The sequence below is a fragment of the Mytilus edulis genome, chromosome 8, assembly GCF_963676685.1.
Source record: "Mytilus edulis chromosome 8, xbMytEdul2.2, whole genome shotgun sequence".
NCBI classification, from domain to species: Eukaryota; Metazoa; Mollusca; class Bivalvia; order Mytilida; family Mytilidae; genus Mytilus; species Mytilus edulis.
In genome coordinates, this window is record NC_092351.1 from 46,505,565 (window position 1) to 46,527,051 (window position 21,487).

A 21,487-nucleotide genomic window follows, 5' to 3' on the forward strand; every position below is an offset into this window, starting at 1 on the left:
TTAAAACAATAAAATCTTTAAATCTTAAAATCTTTTTAATTTATATACCAGGAATGCAATGATTGTTCCAGCAGTGAACTGTGGAACAAGTATATTTGGTAGTTTTATAACATTTTCGATGCTTGGTTTCATGGCTTTGAACAAAGGAACAACAGTTGACAAAGTACTAAATCAAGGTATGTACTTGCATCTCTATGGACATAAACTAAAATTACACATTCTTGTTCAGACACATCAAGTAAAAAAGATTCATGAAGAACTCTTAATTCAAATACGGAGATGTGGTTTAATAGCAAATGAGACAACTATCCACCATGCATGCCAACATTTAAATGAAGTAGATGTAAGCTATCGTAGACAACCGTTAGACCTTCGATAATGCGAAAATCCGAAAACCGTATGGTTGAATATTGAAGGCCACGATAGGACAAATATGAAACAATTATATGAGAAAAATAATGACCTAATTCAAATCAAAATAATTTACGAAACACAAATATGACCGACATGAACCAACGACAACCACTGAATTTCAGACTCCATACTAAAATGTTTATGAGCGTCGACGAGTGGTGTAACAGTACAACATAGGAACAAACTATAAAAATCAGATCGGGAAATGCTTAACTCATTAGCTGGATACAAATAGAAGTACATCTAACAAAAACACAGAGTGGACATATCCAAAAAACAGAACCGAGTTCTTAGACTGTGTAATTCATAAATTAAATAGTCTTGAAGCTTCTGGCGCATTAGTCTTAACATTCATACTATACCAACTTATTATTTGAAGCGTATATTTACACGATGTTGAATAATTAAGTTGAGTATTTTCAAACATTGTCTCGGTTAAAAAAAATCCTGGAAGTAACGGCTTGCTGATTTACATTTATAGCATGTTTTCTTTTAAATTTTTGCAGGACCTGGTTTGGTATTTATAACATACCCTGAAGCTATTTCGAGCTTCCCAATATCACCATTTTGGGCTGTTCTCTTTTTCCTAATGCTATTTACAATAGGTATTGATACACAGGTAAGAGTTTTTTTTCAAATATAATATGTTGTTCTGTGACTTTCCCAGCATATGAATCGTTAAAAACATCAAAACAATATATAACATTTACATTTTTCATCCACCACGAACACATGCTTTTTTCAAAACCTCATTGGAGTAATAGAAAATACAAACTAGCTAAGGCAGCTACACTATTTAATTAGCTTATATTTCTAATTGGATACGCTTGATGAATTATTGAAAGTTATGTAATTGAGACTATTTAACAGTAATACCCTCCGTTTACTCGGTAAAATATGAAAATAAATATAAAACTAAAACTCATAAATGAAAAAAGTTAAAAAAACATGTTAAAACAGAAAAATTAAAACACACATACAACTATATAAAACAGAGCCGTTAGGTCTTAAGCATATTACCAATCTAAAGCTTACCTTTTTGATATGAATTCACTGTTTAAAAGTTAAATACAAAATGTACATTGTATATTTATAATGTTATCATAGATGCTTAGTTCTTACTAGAACACACCCGTGATATCGCGGGTCCGTGACTGAATTAAAGTATATAACTATGCGCAAGCCTTATTTTAGTATCATTTTTCTGATAAAGTCATGCCGATTATAAGATACACAGTTTTCTCTGCTTTCAAATCTTTCTGTTTGAACCCGTCGAACATGAACTTATCAATTATTGGTACATTGTTATCTTAGAAAGTCTTACTGATTAAAATACTACAATAGGTAACAATTTGACAATGATTGAATTTAGTAGTGTCAACCCTGTGATTATGATCCGTGTATATAGCATAATCCTAAATACACCGTTTGGTGGTGCACCTGTTAGATGCAGAACGTACAGATAAGGATATGTAACAGGTGAATATACTATTGGTATCGGTATCGGACTCGACCCGGAACTTCTTAAATATTGGCAATATAAAATACGTGGAAAACAAAATGGCCTTGAGTGGTGTAATTTTTAATCTACACCTTTGTACTATATTAGTTATATATAAATCTGAATTCTTTGATTTGTCGTTTTTACGTGATGACGGCTGACAAATTGAACCTCGTAATTTTAGTATAATAGATACATACAAACGATACGATACAGTGTGCAGATCTAACTTTCAAATAAACATACTTTTGTATTTTCGTGTCTTTACATTTGGAGCAGGCAGAGTTTGCCTACTCTTCCGGAGCACCTAGTATCACCCCAATGTTTTGGTGGGGTTCGTATTGATTAGTCTTTAGTTTTATTTGTTGTGTCTTGTGTACTATTAATTGTCTGTTTGTCTTTATCATGGCATTGTTGGTCTATTTTTTTTTATCTATGAGTTTGAATGTCCCTCTGGTGTATATGTTGGGTCCGTGTATATCTGCGTCCATTCGTTTTTTGTTTTGAAATATCAAAAACAAAAAACAAAAAACGAAAGTGTTTTCATTTTTCGTTTTTGATTTCATAAAAAACAAAATGAAAAACGAAAGTGTTCTCATTTTTCGTTTTTTGATTTCTTAAAAACCAAAACGAAAAACGAAAGTGTTTTCGTTTTTCGTTTTTCATTTCACAAACAAAAAACGAAAAACAAAAGTATTTTCATTTTTCAATTTTGATTTCTCAAAAACTAAAATCGAAAAATGAAAGTGTTTTCATTTTTGATTTTTGATTTCACAAAAACAAAAAACGAAAAACGAAAGTGTATTTATGTTATCTTTCCAACACAGTTTAATTGTCATTCAAAAAATGACAATGTTGTCATTTGTCATTCATTTAAAGGTCGTTAAAGTATACATGCACAGAGGTTGTCAGATCAATACTACTTTAATCGAAGATAATGTCGACGGATGCAAAAGCCTTTAGCAATCGGAACAATATGGATGCGTGAACTTTATTACTTTTAAGTTTAAAAAGGTCGATCCAAGATTATTAGAATTGATGACCAAGATCCATCTGCCAGTATTTTACGAACTACGAGGACGATAATGTATTTTGCTTGATTTAATTTTCAAAATTTCCGCAATTTCACAATTCAAACTGGGATATTAAATTGGTTTGTCATTAGGAGCCTATAAGGTATTAATTTTGCTTATTTGTGAAGACTATATTAATTTAAGGTGACATTAACTAGAGGTCGTTGATGGGGGATTATGGAATTGGGAATAGTGGACAAAAAATATAAACAATAGAGACAATGGACCAAGAAATAAATAAAATAGCTAGAATAATGGTGTTAAAATGTAATGATAAGAGAATAATTGTCAAAAAGTATAAAGAATAGAGAAATATGGCATAAAATATCACAGAATACAGAAATTAAGAACCCCGAATCCAGACCATCATACTAGTTGCCTTAATGAACGTTAGTTTGTCTCTGGGAGATTGATATTGGTTATCATATGGTTTCTCTTTATTTCTATGTCTATTAATTCAGAAGCATGCTTTCATTATTTACCAACATTTTATATATAACATTATAAAAAAGACTATTATTTTGCAAACTACCATAGATTTCCGGTAATTCTTTTGCATAGACCACACCACATTGGAGTCCCTGTATTTTTTTTTCAAGTGGACCGCAGTTACCCACCCTACCCCATCATTACATAAAAGTTAATAAACAAATGTCTACGGAAATACTTCTGTCCGAACAATGTGTAAAGGGGAGCTTGGTAGCTGATGTCTGCTGGAGAAAAAAATCAAGGTTGCTGTTTAGCTTATTTTTTGTCAAAGATAGGTTCAAAGTTGGGGTCGAACACCGAACCCCATCCTTACCGAAAGTGTAATAAAAATTGTCCTCACTAGGTGCAAAGGGAAGCTGGGTAGCTGGGGTCTACAGTAGAAAAATCCAGGGTGTTGTTCTGCTTAGTTTTTTTTTCTAAAGTAGGTCTAAAGTTGAGGTCGTATACCCTACAAAAACCCTTACCAGACAGTTAATAAAAAAATTCTGCGGCAATACTTTTATCTGCTCTAGGTGAGAACGTAAGCTAGAGATCTAGGGCCTACTTGATCAAAATTACAAGTTAATTTATAGCACGGATCAATCTTTTATCAGCTAATAAATAATTTCCTTGCCCACCATACTTTGAATACAAAAAATAAACCTTTTGTCCAGTCATATTTAAGCGAAATCCACTAGTTCAGAGGTAGAATGTTTTGTAAAAACAGTTTTGTGTGGAAAAAAAAAGTTAAAGCACGAGTGCAACTTTCTTTTCTTTTAATGCAGAATTATTATTACTTTTCATGAACTATTTGACAGGATGCCGATAATAAGGAAAGAAAGCTAAATCACCCAATAGTGCAATTTCGCCATCATTAAAAAAAATCATAATTATTTACGATTCTATAAACACTCCAAGTGTTGACTATTTAAAATGTAAAGCGGGCAGTACGCTGTGTAATATATCGAAAGCGATTGATTTTGGCTTTATATAACTAATAATAACATAAGATGTATGTTTCATTATAATTCGTTATTCTGATTGGCTAACTGCACATCTCATTAGACAACGAAAATCATTATTCATGATGACACGAGGTCTTACAATAAAGTGCAAAGGTGAATTTAATAAAATCTTGATAAAAATCGTGTTTTCATGATCCTAGCTAAAACATGTAATTATAGATATTGAATGCTTCTTTTTCATAGGGTTGTAAAAGCGTTGACCGTGCGTGCATTTTCAGAATGAAGCGCTTCCGCTTTTCATACAAAATGTATTTCGATTATCGCTTTACACCTCAATGAAGTAACAACAAAAAAGCATTCAATTCTTAAATAAACCAGAAATGAAATTTTAAAATCCATTGAAAAGTGTCTTTGACTGCTTAATTATATTTTAAAAACTGATGATATAGTGGTTATATATTTAATAAAAACATTTTAAGTACGTTTGAGTCTTATGCAATATTTGTTTTTATATATTTGAAAACTGACTGCTACCGACTGGTTGCTTGAGCCTGGCCTCACAAACTCCGCATTTTCATTACAGCCGATTACATTGAGTGTGTAGACAAAGGTTATATCTTTGGATCGCTTGTTTGTTAGCTGAACTATGAAGTAACTAGGTAAGGTATACCACCCTCCTGTAGAAGGAGCCTAGTCCTACAGACAGATTGATTGGTTATTTGTCGAACTAGTCTACTCTTGAAGGGGGGTACCTAATCTATAATACAAGCTAGCTATCCAAGGATAGGCTACCTGTGCCTACACACTCAGTGCAGTCGGCTGTAATTTATTTTACATTACAGGTTGCAACACCTTGGTGAAATAAACACTACAATACAAATAAAGGATTCTCAAATGATCATGACTTTTGCTTGTAGTAAAATGATCAATCAATCAATCAATCAATCAATCAATTGATCAATCAATAAAATTGAGAATGGAAATAAAACATGTGTCAAAGAAACAACAGTCAGCCTAACCAAAGAGCACAGCCGAAGGCCACCAATGAGTCTTCAACACAACGAGAAAATCCGGGCTTCAGCTGGTCTCTAAATAAAAATATATACTAGTAATGTGAAAATGGACGTCACACTTAACTTAGACAAAAAAAAAACCATAAAAAACTAACAAAGATCAGAGTCTACTGTCTTGGGACAGGCGCAAAAATACGGCGGGGCTAAACATGCTTTGTTAGATCTCAACCCTCCCGCTATACAATGATGTTTCTTGTGTACAATTTGGAAATTAGTATGGCGTTCATTATCACTGAACTAGTATATATTTGTTTAGGGGCCAGCTGAAGGACGCCTCCGGGTGCGGGAATTTCTCGCTACATTGAAGACCTGTTGGTGACCTTCTGCTGTTGTGTTTTTTTATTTTGGTCGAGTTGTTGTCTCTTTGACACATTCCCCATTTCCATTCTCAATTTTATATCTAGCTCATGTAGAATAAACAAACACACAACAATATGCACAGAGAAACTCAGTTTAAAAGAAATCCGAGTCCGATGACAAAATAGTAAACAAAAGAAACTACACAAAACGAATATGATTCATAAATTAACAAAAAAACTACTCGCAGTAACTGACATGCCAGCTCCAGACCCCAATCAAAAATATCGAAAGAATATATAGATATAAGAAGATGTGCATGGTATGAGTGCCAATGAGACAACTCTCCATCCAAGTCACAGTGTGTAGAAGGAAACTATTATAGGTTAAAGTACCCTCTTCAACACGAATCCTTGACTCACACCGAATAACAAGTTATAAGGATCCTCCAAAATGACTAGTGTAAAACCATTCATAAACGGGAAAACCAAAAGTCTAAACTCTATATATAACTAGAGGCTCTGAAGAGCTTGTGTCGCTTACCTTGGTCTATGTGTTTTTGGTGATGGTGATGTGTTCGTAGATCTTACTCTACAAAACATTGTTGATGCTTACAATTATCTCTATCTATAATGAACTTAGCCTAGTAGTTTCAGTGGAAAATATTTTGTAAAAATGTACAAAATTATGAAAATTGTTAAAAATTGACTTGAAAGGGCAATTACTCCTTAAGGGGTCAATTGACCATTTTCGTCATGTTGACTTATTTGTAGGTCTTACTTTGCTGTACATTATTGATGTTTACAGTTTATCTCTATCTATAATAATATTCAAGAAAATAACCAAAAGTTGCAAAATTTTCTTAAAATTTCCAATTCAGGCGCAGCAACATAACAACAGGTTGTCTGATGCATCTGAAACTTTCAGGGTGGATAGATAATGACATAATAAACAATTTTACCCATGTCAGATTTGCTCTTAATGCTTTGATTTCTGAGATATAAGCCAAAATTTTCATTTTACTCCTATGTTCTATTTTTATCCATGGCGACCATCTTGGTTAGTTGGCAAGGTCACTGGACACATTTGTTATACTAGATATCCCAATGATGATGGTGGCTAAGATTGGTTGAATTTGGCTCAGTAGTTTCAGAGGAGAAGATTTTTGTATAAGTTACGACGACGGACGACGGACGCCAAGATATAAGAAAAGCTCACTTGACACTTCGGGCCAGGTGAGCTAAAAAAACGAGAAGCGAGAACGACATCAACAAACGACAACTACTGTTTTTTGTGTGATTTTTTTATTACTAGACCAAATATTTCATGATTTTTTATTATCTAGGACTGTTTTTTTTATTAACAATTGATAACCAAGTTTAATAAAATCATATGTGTGTATAGCAAACATATTAACTTTGGCTTGAAAGACGTCTATTTAATTGTTTTCGACTCGCTCTGCTCGGTCGGAAAAATTGACAAGAATAAAATCCTAAGATTGAACGCGTTCGTTCAACAATCTTATCAAAATTGATATACATTTATATATGAATTTTCTCATACACATAAGTATTACGAAATTAGAGATATACATTTTGATTAGATTAGTTCGTCTAATTTACAAATGTAGTGTTATCTGTAGTAAATTTACTGACTTCTTTAATAAAGGATTTGAATAAGAATGTGATAAGAACATAAATGCCCCACTCGCACTATCATTTTCCATGTCTAGTAGATCGTGGAATTGAGGGTCAGAACTCTATATTTGGCATTGAAATTAAAAAGATCATATGATATAGAATATGTGTACTGAGTTTCAAAAAAAATATATCTGTACATTAACTTCACTTTCAAGTATAGAGATGTGATTTTTTTTCTGAGACAAGTGCTTGTGACAATCCAAAAGAACTTGCAGTCATTCGATGTTCAGTACTTCAGTACTTTGATTGTTTGAAAACGATGTATAAATACCCTGCCACATTCGGTATGTGTTTTTGTTAGACCTTTTTTTTCCCTTCTGTTTTGTATCGATCTCATACGTTAAGCCCTTTTCCGATGATTTGTATAGTTTGTTCTTATGCTGTGCTGTAACAAACTGTTTCAGGTTGAGGGGAGGATTGAGCGCTCACAAACATGTTTAACTCCGCCATATATTGCATGTGCCTGTTCCAACCCAGGAGCATGTAGTTCAGTGGTTGTATTTTGTTGATGTCTTCATATTTGTTTTTCGTAATTTATGTTGTTTTAAAATAGGCCGTTATTTTTCTCAATTGAACTGTTTCATATTTTTCATTTCATGGACTATTGTAGCCGACAATACCGTATTTTTTTTCTCATTGTTGAAGGTTATATGGTTGCTTGTATATAACTGCTTACATCCACTACATTTGAACTTTGTGGGATAGTTGACTCATTTGCAATAATACCATATCTCCTTATTAAAAAGTTGAGGGGGGGGGGGGGTGTATTTCTTTGGAAAGTTTCAATGTTTTTCTCCCAGGTAACCCAGTTTGAATAGAATATTTTGACAATTTGCTGTGCTCTTGGATTGAATTAAGACCCAACCAGAGCTCACGGCCTGTTGGTGGGTAGTTGATGACTATGGTAAGCTCTGGATGTCTTTTTGAGTATTACATATATGTACGGTGATTTGGTGATGTCTTCATGTCATGCATTGTCCCATTACTTTATATAGACAGCTTATCAGTCAACCTGATCTATCAAAGTAGCTCTCCTAGCCTTTTGTATAGTCAGACGAGAAACAAGATATAAACTGACTTAGCTTGGTATATACATGTATATTTAATATACTCATATAAATATAAAAAAAAGAAGATGTGGTATGATTGTCAATGAGACCAAGAGACCAAAATAACACAGAAATTAACAACTATAAGTCACCGTACGGCCTTCAACAATGAGCAAAGCCCATACCACATAAGAAGCTATAAAAGGGCCCGAAATAAAATGCAAAACAATTCAAACAAGAAAACTAACGGCCTAATTTATGTACAAAAATTAAATGAAAAACAAAAATGTAACACATAAACAAACGACAACCACTGAATAACGGGATCTTGACTTGGGACACATACATTTAGAATGTGGCGGGGTTAAACATGTTAGCGGGATCCCAAATTCAAGTCAAATTGATATTTTAAAACAATATAAAAATAAAAAAGTGTAAAAAAAAATTATTTTAATAATTGTTGAAAACATTATTGTATTTGTGAGTGGAAAACTGCTTGAAATTGTAGAAATATTCGAAAGTAGCTCTCTCGTTTTGTTCTGCAGCTACGTTAAAGGAACACCAATCAAGTAGTCGATCTTTATGACTATGGATTCAATATTCAATGGTATAAAATATCATGTTCTGCTTGTCGTACACTCAATAATTCTTAAGTTGGAATAGATCTACGAAGACTCAAGAACGGGCATGTGTGGTTTGGCAATTGTACATGCCCACGGCACAGATGTCCAAATATTGCTCGGAAGATGTTTTGAGAAGTTACGATGCTACCGGACATGGAAAATTAAACTGTTACAGTATATTACAGAACACAAAACTGGCTATCTTTGCTGTAAACACAAGTTAAAGCTGACAAGGGTTACATTAAAGCTAAAAATCCCAATCCCACGGCATCAAACAATTAAAAAAAAAAACATATGACCTAGGCCTTTAACATTGGAGGGCTAAAACTAGCATTGAGCCGTATCCAGGTACTAAATAGAAAATAAAGAGATGTGGAGTAAATGTACACGGGACAAAATCGCACACAATATATTGAAAAAATACAAATTATTAATGAACAGGGCTTTTATTCCTGTTCTTCATCTTGAAAGTAGCGGGAGGGTCTTCGACGAGGAACCGGACCATTGATACTCATTATACAAAAGTAACATTGGTTAGTGCATCGGACTACAAGAACAGAAGTTCCTGGTTCGATCCATGTTCCGAGGAGAACATTGCCAATCCACTATTAATAAATATGTTTAAACTAACAATAGCCACACACTTGACTATGTAGATTACATTGTTTTTTATTCATCCTACATATGTCTTTTGATATTGCTTCTACATGTAAATACTAAAAGTCTTACACTGTATCTATATATTTTGCTCCGAGACCAGAACATAATAAAATAAATAAGACAAAACTTGCGCTTTAGATTAAGAAAAGGTCCGAAAATTTTGTAAATTTTTTTCCAGTTCTTCCGGGGTCCTTGAGCCCTTCCCTGGCCAAAATATGGTTTGCTTTATTTGTAATAGAGGCTAGTTAATACGCTTCTATATCATCATCTTATATCAACCTCTCCAAACTTAAAAGTTAAGATCACGCATCCTTAGTGTTTAGATTGATAAAGACTTTTGTATCCGTCGACATTTTCTTCGATTAAAATAATATTGATCTGACAACCGGTGTTCATGTATACTTTAACGACCGGGCTAGTTTTCTTGTTAGTTTTAAAAGTAGTTACCTCCCTTGTTAGTGTGATGTTGTCATCAATCTATTTATTTGTACCACCTTTATATAATATTATATTGTACAATTTAAATTTGTGATTCGTTTAATATTTAAATATAATAATTAATTCTTTATGAAAGATATAAACAAAGGTAATTTGAAAGTCTTTGATTACTTCATCACCGTAGTTCAATTCAGAAGTCATGCGGTCTATTTTGTCTACATTAAGTTGAATGAATACCGGAGTGTTTGCATTAGCAACATTTACTATCAATGACTGTACATCAAGAAAAGAAAACATTTTACATTATAAATCGAGAAATAATTAAAATTATATACAAAACTTTATGTTCACCCTTTTGGTATGTAACAAAAATCGACAACATTGTTATAATTTCATTGTCTGAAGCACCTTTAAATGAATGACAAATGACAACATTGTCATTTTTAAAAAAAGTGTGGGAAAGATAAATTGAACACACTTTCGATTTTCGTTTTTCGTTTTTTGTTTTTGTGAAATCAAAAATGAAAAATGAAAACACTTTCATTTTTCGATTTTAGTTTGTGAGAAATCAAAAATGAAAAATGAAAATATTTTTGTTTTTCGTTTTTCGTTTTGTGAAATCAAAAACGAAAAACGAAAACACTTTTGTTTTTCATTTTGGTTTTTAAGAAATCAAAAACGAAAAATGAAAACACTTTCGTTTTTCATTTTGGTTTTTAAGAAATCAAAAACAAAAAATGAAAACACTTTCGTTTTTTGTTTTTGATATTTCAAAACGAAAAACGAATGGACGCAGATATACACGGACCCTGTTGGCCCTCTTTGTCATGGTTATAAAATCTTTATACAAATTTTATGTATTACGAATAAAACAACCACTAATTTGGTTATCAAAGGTATCAGGCTTATAATTCGATACGCCAGACACGCGTTTGGTCTACACAAGAGTCATAAGTGACGCTCAAATCGAAATAGTAGAAATAATAGAAACAAGTATAAAGTTGAAGAGCAATGAGGACCCCAAAATTCCAAAACGTTGTGCCGAATACAGCTTAGGAAATTTATGCCTGGGGAAATCCTTATTATTTTAAAGAATTTATACTTTTGCAAACATTAAATTTATGAAAATGTCCTTATAATTGATATGCATGTCAACAACGAAGTGATTAGTACTGAGCTACCCTCTGGGACGCATATTCCATCAACAGTGGCATCGACCAAGTGGTGTAAAATTGCAAAATTTCTTTACTTTTAATTTAAAAGAGGACGTCTCAGCATAACATGCAAACATACTATACGTTGATTTGATTATTAAACAGAGCCGTTAGCTTTTAAGCATTTTAACAATCTAAAGCTTACCTTTTTTATATGAATTCACTGTTTAAAAGTTAAATACAAAATGTACATTGTATATTTATAATGTTATCATAGATGCTTAGTTCTTATACATACAAACGATACGATACAGTGTGCAGATCTAACTTTTTAAATAAACATACTTTTGTATTTTCGTGTCTTTACATTTGGAGCAGGAAGAGTTTGCCTACTCTTCCGGAGCACCTAGTATCACCCCAATGTTTTGGTGGGGTTCGTATTGATAAGTCTTTAGTTTTATTTGTTGTGTCTTGTGTACTATTAATTGTCTGTTTGTATTTATTATGGCATTGTTGGTTTATTATTTTTATCTATGAGTTTGAATGTCCCTCTGGTGTATGTGTTGTCCCTCTTTATCATGGTTATAAAATCTTTATACAAACTTTATGTATTACGAATAAAACAACCTCTAATTTGGTTATCAAAGGTATCAGGCTTATAATTCGATACGCCAGACGTTTGGTCTACACAAGAGTCATAAGTGACGCTCAAATCGAAATAGTAGAAATAATAGAAACAAGTATAAAGTTGAAGAGCAATGAGGACCCAAAATTCCAAAACGTTGTGCCGAATACAGCTTAGGAAATCTTTGCCTGGGGAAATCTTTATTATTTTGAATAATTTATACTTCTGCAAACAGTAAATTTATGAAAATGTCCTTATAATTGATATGCATGTCAACAACGAAGTGATAACTACTGCGCTACCCTCTGGGACGAATATTCAATCAACAGTGACATCGACCAAGCGGTGTAAAATTGTAAAATTGCTTTACTTTTAATTTAAAACAGGACGTCTCAGCATAACATGCAAACATACTATACGTTGATTTGATTATTAAAATTCAATACAAAGAAAGAACAATATCAAAAAGTAAACGTACGAATTTATACGACTACTATTCGTTTTAATCACTTGCTGTTTGGTTTAGTTTGGAACGATGGAGGCTATTGTGAGTGCGTTGACAGATGAATTTCCTAAATTATTTATAAGAAGAAAGGTCTTGTTAAAAGGTGGAATCTGCGTAATCGAGTTTATATTTGGAATTCCATTTGTTATGCAGGTAAATATACACCTAAAATAGACAGATAATATGAAGCTATGTCTTTGGGTCTTTTATTGACACTTTTCTCTTTTCAACTAAACAAATTAGTTTTTTATATACTTATCCTGTTCCCACATTCCGAATCAATAAATGATGCGCTTTACATGAATTCATTTGTATAATGACTGTAAAAAAAATAGCAGTTAACGTACATCCATTTACACAGGTCGAGAAATCTAAATTTCCTGACGTCAAGATATATTTGCATAGTAAATTCCCAAACACAAGGCCAATGATGGCCTTAAAACCCTGACCAATCGACTCAATGAACTACAATGCATTGTGGGTTACTACGAGTTTACTATCAATAGAAAACACGTGGAATTAGTGGAAAAAGTGAAAACTAATATAGTGTCTGGGATTCTCAAAATAAATGTTTTTGTTCTGCGAATATGTTTATTGAAATATATATAACATAATCTTCAATGTGCATTCTCTTCTCAGATTAGAAATGTATTGTTTCATGTGTTTACGGGCTTCACAATTCGACTTTCTTTTTCGCCTTGTAAAAGTAGTTGAACAGGTTTCATAGTTATGTATTGTACCTTTGCACTAATTTCACGGCGGGAAACAGTGAAATTGAAGATGGAGTGACCACTCTCCAGAACGTAAATGTTTTGAGCTCTTTAAACATGTATAGTGTCATTTAAAAACATTTCTGCCTCGAAAACAAGAAAACTGACACAGAAACACGTCTATCTGCACTGGATGTGTAAAATTTTTATCAGGACCTGAACTATAAGTAAAAACATCATTATATTCAGTATCATGGTAAAAATAAGTGTTATAAAAGTGGGTAGGAATTGTGCTTGATATTTGAGTGAAGACATGATCTTTCAATCAGTTTACAGCCGATTGCAGGTTAGGTAAATTGCCATCCTTAAGAGTAGACAATTCCGGTTATAGCCTATTTACATGTCTGTAAGTCTAAACTAATTCGAAAGGATGGTAGTATACCTTACATAGTAACGATTTTACTGTTCGGCTAACATGCAAGCTAACCAAGGATTCTACCTTTCATTACACACTCAATGAAATCGGCTGTAATTGAGGTCTGGAGCTGGCATGTAAGTAACTGCTAGTAGTCCTTTGTTAATTTATGTATAATTGTCAGTTTGTTTAGTTTCTTTTATTACCTTTTCTGACTCAGACTTCTCTTTATCAAGTTTGATTTTGCATAATGCTGTGTGTTTGTTTTTACTGCATTGGATAGATGTATAGGAGGAGGGTTGAAATCGATCTCAAAAACATGTTCAACCTCGGTGCATGTTTGCGCCTGTCCCAAGTCAGGAGCCTGTGGCATTTGATTGTCTTAACTGACTTTAATCTTAGTTTCCTGTGTACAACAGAGTTTAGTATGACGTCTATAGTCACTGAACTAGTATACATATTTCTGCTAGCTAAAGGACTCCTCCGGGTGCGGAGATTCTCGCTTTACGAAGATACAGTGGTGACCTTCGGCTTTTGTCTGCTCTATGGCTTGGTTGTTGTCTCTTTGACTCATTCCTCATTTCCATTCTCATTTTGTACGGTAATTAGCTTAAACATATTTTGTATAGTTTCATCCACTGATTAAGTCCGTCAGTTGCGTATTTTATTCCAAAATATACCTCAGAGCTATTTTTATCATTCGGTTGCTGTACTATTGACGTATATGCAATATCTCAAATCATCTAAAACCTGTGGATCATATTGGATGTTATAATACCTTTTAAGTTTTCTGTAAACGTGCTTTGTATATAGAAAGAAGAAGATAAGGTCTGAGTGTAAAATGAAATTTCTTTCCATCCAAGACGCAATCAACTTAACTTTTTTTCTTATGGGTAATTGTGTTTATCAATGTTGTTTTGTTGCTGTCTGGTGGACGAATACATAAAATCTCCTTGTCATCACGAAACATATTTATGGTTATATATCGGGTAATTCAAACACTTGTTTCTTCGCATAGTAACAACTTTTCGTTAACCTGAGCATGGAACGAATACTTTATATCACGAACTTAAAATGTGAATACAAAAAATGAAAAGTTAAGCAAAATTGTTAACCCCGCAATGCACGAAAAAAATGTGTTGTATTTCAGTAAATAACATGTGTTCTTGCTTGATTGTAATCAAGTAGTAGTCCATCATGCATTGTTACTCATTTAGTTGATTGGTCAAAAACCCAGGTAAAATGAATTGCGTCACATGTAAATAAACAATTACATGTGCGAGAACATAAATATGCTAATTTAGGCATTGCCATATAAGGTAGTGTTCCCAACCTGTTACATGTTTTGTTACTTTTGATGTTTTACTCTTTTACGTATAGACTGAAATGAACTTAGCATTGCGATATTGTATTTCATATTATTAATAGTATTTCGTTCCCATCGATACATTTTCTCAAAAAAAGAAAATGCAGTCATGTATTAAAGAGAAAACTTAACGATCAAGGTCTAATCGTAAAAAAAATCTCTTTGCATATTGAAGATCTCTATATGAAGAAAAAATCCAGTTTTTAAAATCAGAATGAAAAAATTACCATGATCAAAATATTATAGTAAATATTTGTCAGGTCTTTCCAATCCAACATCATGTATTAATTAAAATGAAAATTGGTAAATGTAGGCAACAATAGTATACCGTTGTTTGAAAAGTGATTAATCGACAGAGAGAAAACAAATGCAGGTTACAAACTAAAACCGAAGGAAACACACCCACTATTAGAGGAAAACATTTGAGCAACAACAACACTGCAGTACTGAGGTTGACTATAACTGTCATATCCTGACTTGATACAGGACATTCAAGAAAAAAATGATAGGTTAATTCAAATTTACATCGACGTTTGACATACAAATATACACTTTCATAACGTTATGTAACAGTATATTATAATTAGAAATAATTTCGTCATGTATGACTATTTCTAGTCTCAACGCAAATCCTTTAGCGACTTCAGTTGTCCAAAAAAACATGACGTCTGACAATGCCTCATACGACGTCATAACGCTAAAGCCCTTTTTTACGTATGGTAAAAACTTGATCAACCCAAATTTCCGGAACGTTTGATTTACATAAACAGTAATTCAAGTCTGTCGATGACCGCTGATTGGTCGCTAAAATAGTAACGCCTAAGGATGCAAATACTGTACGTGTCAAAATTGTGTCTCAAAGTTCCCCCAATATTCTCTCTCAAATTCTAGACGTTAAAAATAGCTGCAGCGTTATAACGTCGTATGAACGCGTCCCAGAAAAAAAAAAAAGATGGCCTTGGCAGACGTCATTACAATTTGGACTATGACATCTGCAGCAAACAAACCACCCGTCTAGACTGGTTTCCATTTATTGTTTACTTTGCAGAGAATTTGAATATAAAGATAGTATTCTTTTGTCCCTTATGCTAATAATTTCTTTATTCATAGGGAGGAATTTATGCTCTGCAAATAGTTGATTGGTACTGTGCTCTATTTTCTGTAATTTTAATCTGTATTTTGGAAAACATTACAATCGGATGGATTTATGGTGAGTAAACCAGCTGTAAGATCTCGCGGTTTTACGAATACCAGTGTATGTCTTTTTGATATATAAATTAGGTATTTTTGGTTAGAATGATTGTATATCATGTTCTAAACTACAATCACTTTAAGACTTACTATAATTAATAGAAGGATATTCATAACACAAAAAAAAGTTAAAGATTACAAAAAAAAACCTTTGATAAATATGGGAGTAACATTTTCTCTTATACATGCTATTTATACACCTAGAACATGTAGAAGGGCTGATAAATGTTTCATAAGAACACAAACTGGTAATCAGCAACACGATTTTACTAATTCTAAAATAAAAAAAATAATTATATAAAGTTCAGTATACATGTACACAACGTTAATTTGAGTGAAATTTGAACTCGGGAAGAGTACTAAATAAAGTATCAACAAATACAGCTCAAAATTGTTTGCCATTATACATATGTTATATTATAACATATTTTGCTGATCCAATATGGAAAAGATAGGTTATAATTCATTAAACACATATTTAAGTTCTACAAAGGATAGAAAAACGTTCAATTATAACTATTTAATAAACCACAGCACAAAAAAGCGAGATTGCAGCATAATGGGGGCATAATTCATACTTTTCAATACGAACACTTTCATTGTTCGTCATTGTCGTCAAGAAGGCAATAACCTCACGTCATTTGGAATATAGGCACAAAAACCAATAATTGGAATTTTCGCCCAAGACAGTGAAAGGAACAGGGACAATTGTGCGTTTATAACAAATGCAATACCAAATGTTTTCGCAACAAATATTTGATAAATATTCATATTTTTTTATTATAAATTGCCAGAAATGTAACATTGACCTAAAAAGTTCTGACATTCTATATGTATTTCTAAAGTCTTATTAAGAAGATATTACACACAAAACCGGAGAAAAAACAAAATACTTCATTAGTGAATTGACAGAGTAAACGTCTTCTGCACGATATTCATTACTTTCTGCCATTTTAATTGTTAGTTTGGACTCAAAACTTATCTAGACATAACTACATTTGTATACATATCCATACTCGTTGATTGGTTACTTTAAATTTGATCACGGATCTAACAATTAAAATAGCGGAAAGTAATGAATATCGTGCAGAAGACGTTTAATCTGTCAATTGACTAATAAAGTATTTTTTTTTCTTCTCAGGTTTTGTGTGTGATATCTTCTTTATAAGTCTTGCGAATTGAACATTAGAAATTACTCAAAAAACTGCATAAATAACATAAAACACTGCTATGTCTTTGAATTGAAGGCGCAAACAGATTATATGAAAATATTGAACTAATGATAGGACGAAAGCCTTGCATTTGGTGGAGTATATGTTGGAAATTCATAACACCTGTTATTTTAGTGGTATGTTGCCTTTTAGTTTAGACCAATCAAATCAAAGTACTATATAATTCCAAAATAATATGTAAACATAGGTTAGTGTCTTTGTCCAACGACAATTACTCTGCACAATATCATCAGACCTCTACAAAATTAACAGTTGATATGTAACTGGTCATGATAAAAATATATATCTGACAGTAAGTATAAACTGTTGAAAAAATGAAATCAACATGCTTTGCTTATTATAGTTGCATTGTGTGTAGTTACATATTTATCGATTTTATTGATAAATTGTATTGGCACATTTTTGAGGTACAAAAATAACACAAAAAATGAATTAAATAAAACAATTAGATAGGAATAGGGTACTATGCAGATTTCAAATTTAACCAATCGATTTGAATTTTTCAGATGGTGCTTGTATTTAACATGACACAGATAACACCGGTTTCATATGGTACATATCAATATCCACAATGGGCGATAGCTGCGGGGTGGATTATCGGGATGATATCAGTAATACCGATTCCAATACACATGGTTATAGACATATGGAACGCAAATGGCACAATATTGCAGGTAAGAGTAATCGGGTTTTCTACCAATAACTACCATGGTATAAAAAGAAAAAGAATTCTTTTGATTTAAAACTATTGATTTTCTTTTCAGAATATATGTTTTATCATACACCCATTTAATTGGTGTCTTTCAGTTATTGTCGAAATTTACAGGTAATTGCTAGAATACGTTTTATTTATTATAAATCATTGCCATGATAACATGTATACATGTATTTTTTTATTATTATTTTCAGAGACTCAAACAACGATCAAAACCAGCTTCTAACTGGGGACCAGAAAATATGGACAGCACAGTATATGATAAATGTGTGCAAAAACAAGAAAAATTTTCTCCTCATTTTACTACAAGTTCAACTGAAAATCAAACCATGTTTTAACATATTTGAGTCATACATATCACATTTACATTATTACAGTAGCTCTTATATCAAATTGACGTTGGAGGACCAAGTACTGTTTTACCTTATGAATTGTTAAAAGATTTAAAACAAAAATGTCCATTGTTTTTTAACATGAATTTAAGAATTATCAAAACGTTTTATGACTTAATAAAATAAATTAATGAATATTTTTGCAAAACAATGATTTGAAGGACTTGAAAACCAAAGCTGGTCCGTAAACAGATTACAAACCGGAAACATGATTTCTTCTACTCTTTATGTTAATTCTCACAGTAGTGAAATGATTTTAAAAAACATATAATTTACGGTTATTCGTAAAAACATACAGGATCTGCTTACCCTTCAGGAGAACCTGAAATCATTGTCAGTTTTATAATTGGGTTTGAGTTGCGAAGTACTTTGTTTTCTATGTTTTTATTTGTGTACTATTGATTGTCTGTTGGTTATTTTTCTTTTCAGTAATGACGTTGTCAGTTTATTTTGGACTTATGATTACGAATTTACCTGTGGTATCTGTCGTATATCTTTTGCACGCACATGAACTATACTCCTGAGCAAATGGTTCCCGTAACACTAAGATATGGAATCATTGAACGAGTTGCTCGGTGGGAAAAAGGAGACATTAAAAAGTGTCATTAGGTTCAAAGTGTAAATTTTGACTGTAATGCGTCATATTTCTGTACCTGGAAGACCAATAGATGCTTCAATTGTCGTCAATTTAGTTGAGGAAAACATAAATATTATCGAATTAAGCACAAGTGCTTCAAGTAATTTTAATTATATGATTTATTAAAAGTTGATAGGAACATTGAAAAATCAGACATTATTTATTCCTTGTTTGATTAGGACGAACGAAATATAACACATTGATGTTTTCCCAATATTTTTCTCTATTCATTGTAGAGTTAATTGAAACATACTTTTATTGTAGTAAATAATAAGATTGACAATGGAAATGGGGAATGTGTCAAAGAAACAACAACCCAACCATAGAAAAAATAGCAGCAGGTCACCAACAGATCTTCAATGTCGCGAGAAATTCCCGCACCCGGAGGCGTCCTTCAGCTGGCCCCTAAACAAATATATACTAGTTCAGTGATAATGAACGCCATACTAATTTCCAAAGGTCAGAGGCTCCTGACTCCAAAAATGCGGCGGGGTTAAACATGTTTATGAGATCTCAATCCTCCCCCTATACCTCTAGCCAATGTAGAAGAGTAAACGCATAACAATACGCACATTTAAAATTCAGTTCGAGAGAAATCCTAATCTAATATCAGAAGGTGTAATCAAAGAAAATAAACAAAATGACAATAATAAAAAAAAATAACAACAGACTACTAGCATTTAACTGACATGTCAGCTCCAGTCTTCAATTAAACTGATTGAAAGATTATGATTTCATCATATGAATATCAGGCACTATCCTTCCCGTTAGGGGTTTAGTATCATACCATCATAACATATATGAGAAGAACATAACCCGTGTCATGCCAACAACTGGTTTTTGAATAAATGTGTTTAGTTCCGATGCAAAGACCCTATAAGTCACTCAATATTAACGCCAAAATATGCAATCTTTAATGACTGGACAACAGTATCGTAACTATATCCCTTCTTAATAAGTCTATTTAAAGGTTTTGTTAGTTTCTGAGGTGAATACTGACATTTTTGTGCTTAATAAAGAATATTTCCATAAAAAATTGGATGTGAAATACCCGAACGTATAAAAAGTCTGCATGTTGAGCTATATTTACGAATGATGTCCTCATACCGATGATAAAATTTAGTAAATGTTTTGACTAGTTTGTCATATCGAAAACCCTGGTATAATAATTTTTCAGTAATACATAAACTCTTGTTAAAATCTAAAACATTGTTACATACACGAGCGAATCGTACAAGATGAGATATATAAAACACCGTAAGATGATGACAAGGGAACGTCACTTCTCAAAATGGATAATTAACGATAGCAAATGAAAAATCATCTCTTTTATCATAAATTTTAGTATTAAGTTTTCCTTTAGTGATATAGATATCACGATCGAGGAGAGGATAGTGGTCATTGTTAGTATTAGCTATATTTAAAGTAAGTTCAACAGGATAAATATCTTTAGTATACATACTGAAGTCGTCATTTTTGAGAGCCAAAATATCATCCAAATATCTAAAAGTATTATTAAATTTGTTTATCAGATGTTGTTTCGATGGGTCTTTGCTGATGTCTGTCATAAATTGTAACTCATCATCATAGCAATACAAAAAACAGGTTCGCAATAAGTGGTGCACAGTTACTCCCCATTGGAATTCCGAATAACGATATACGGCATCTCCAAAGCGAACACAAATTTATCTAGTAAAGATTCAAGGGCATATATAGTATCAAAGCATGTCCAATTGACATAGTTTTTTTTTTGTTTATTGCTACTAAGAAATGACGTAAAACAGTTTGAACATATATATTCACATTCTGACTTTTTAAATGCCAATTTAATTAAGTGTGTGAATTTTTTCTTAATGAGAATGTGATGCAATGTGGTATTCAGGGTAGAAAAATCAAAACTGTGAACAGATTCAAAATCACCAATATAAGCATGCAATTTATCAAGTACTTCCAAATATAAATAAAGCGCTTTTTACGCTGTGAATGTAACAAATGTTGTATTCATCCTGTCCATCTTCATATATATATATAAAAAGAAGATGTGATATGATTCACAATGACGCAACTTTCCACAAGAGACCAAAATGTCACTGAAATTAACAACTGAAGGTCACCGTACTGGCCTCTACAATGAGCAAACCTCATACCGTGATCATTTTTATAAAATTTACAAAGTTTGATTTTTTTCCAAAAATTAAGGATTTTTTTTATCCCAGGCATAAAT

The 21,487-nt window shown here is 32.4% G+C and overlaps 1 protein-coding gene and 1 long non-coding RNA gene across 2 annotated transcripts; both read left to right on the forward strand.

Moving 5' to 3' along the window:
* Positions 1-69: 69 nt before the first annotated feature.
* Positions 70-12,693, forward strand: LOC139485762 (uncharacterized). Its single transcript, XR_011655390.1, has 3 exons — positions 70-176; positions 921-1,033; positions 12,567-12,693. It is a non-coding gene; the product is annotated as an uncharacterized lncRNA (long non-coding RNA).
* Positions 12,694-16,150: 3,457 nt separating this feature from the next.
* Positions 16,151-18,635, forward strand: LOC139485749 (sodium- and chloride-dependent glycine transporter 1-like). Its single transcript, XM_071270406.1, has 4 exons — positions 16,151-16,246; positions 17,535-17,635; positions 18,026-18,193; positions 18,429-18,635. The coding sequence occupies exons 2-4, from the start codon at positions 17,567-17,569 to the stop codon at positions 18,570-18,572; spliced, it is 381 nt and encodes a 126-aa protein (XP_071126507.1). The 5' UTR covers positions 16,151-16,246; positions 17,535-17,566; the 3' UTR covers positions 18,573-18,635.
* The last annotated feature ends 2,852 nt before the right edge of the window (positions 18,636-21,487 follow it).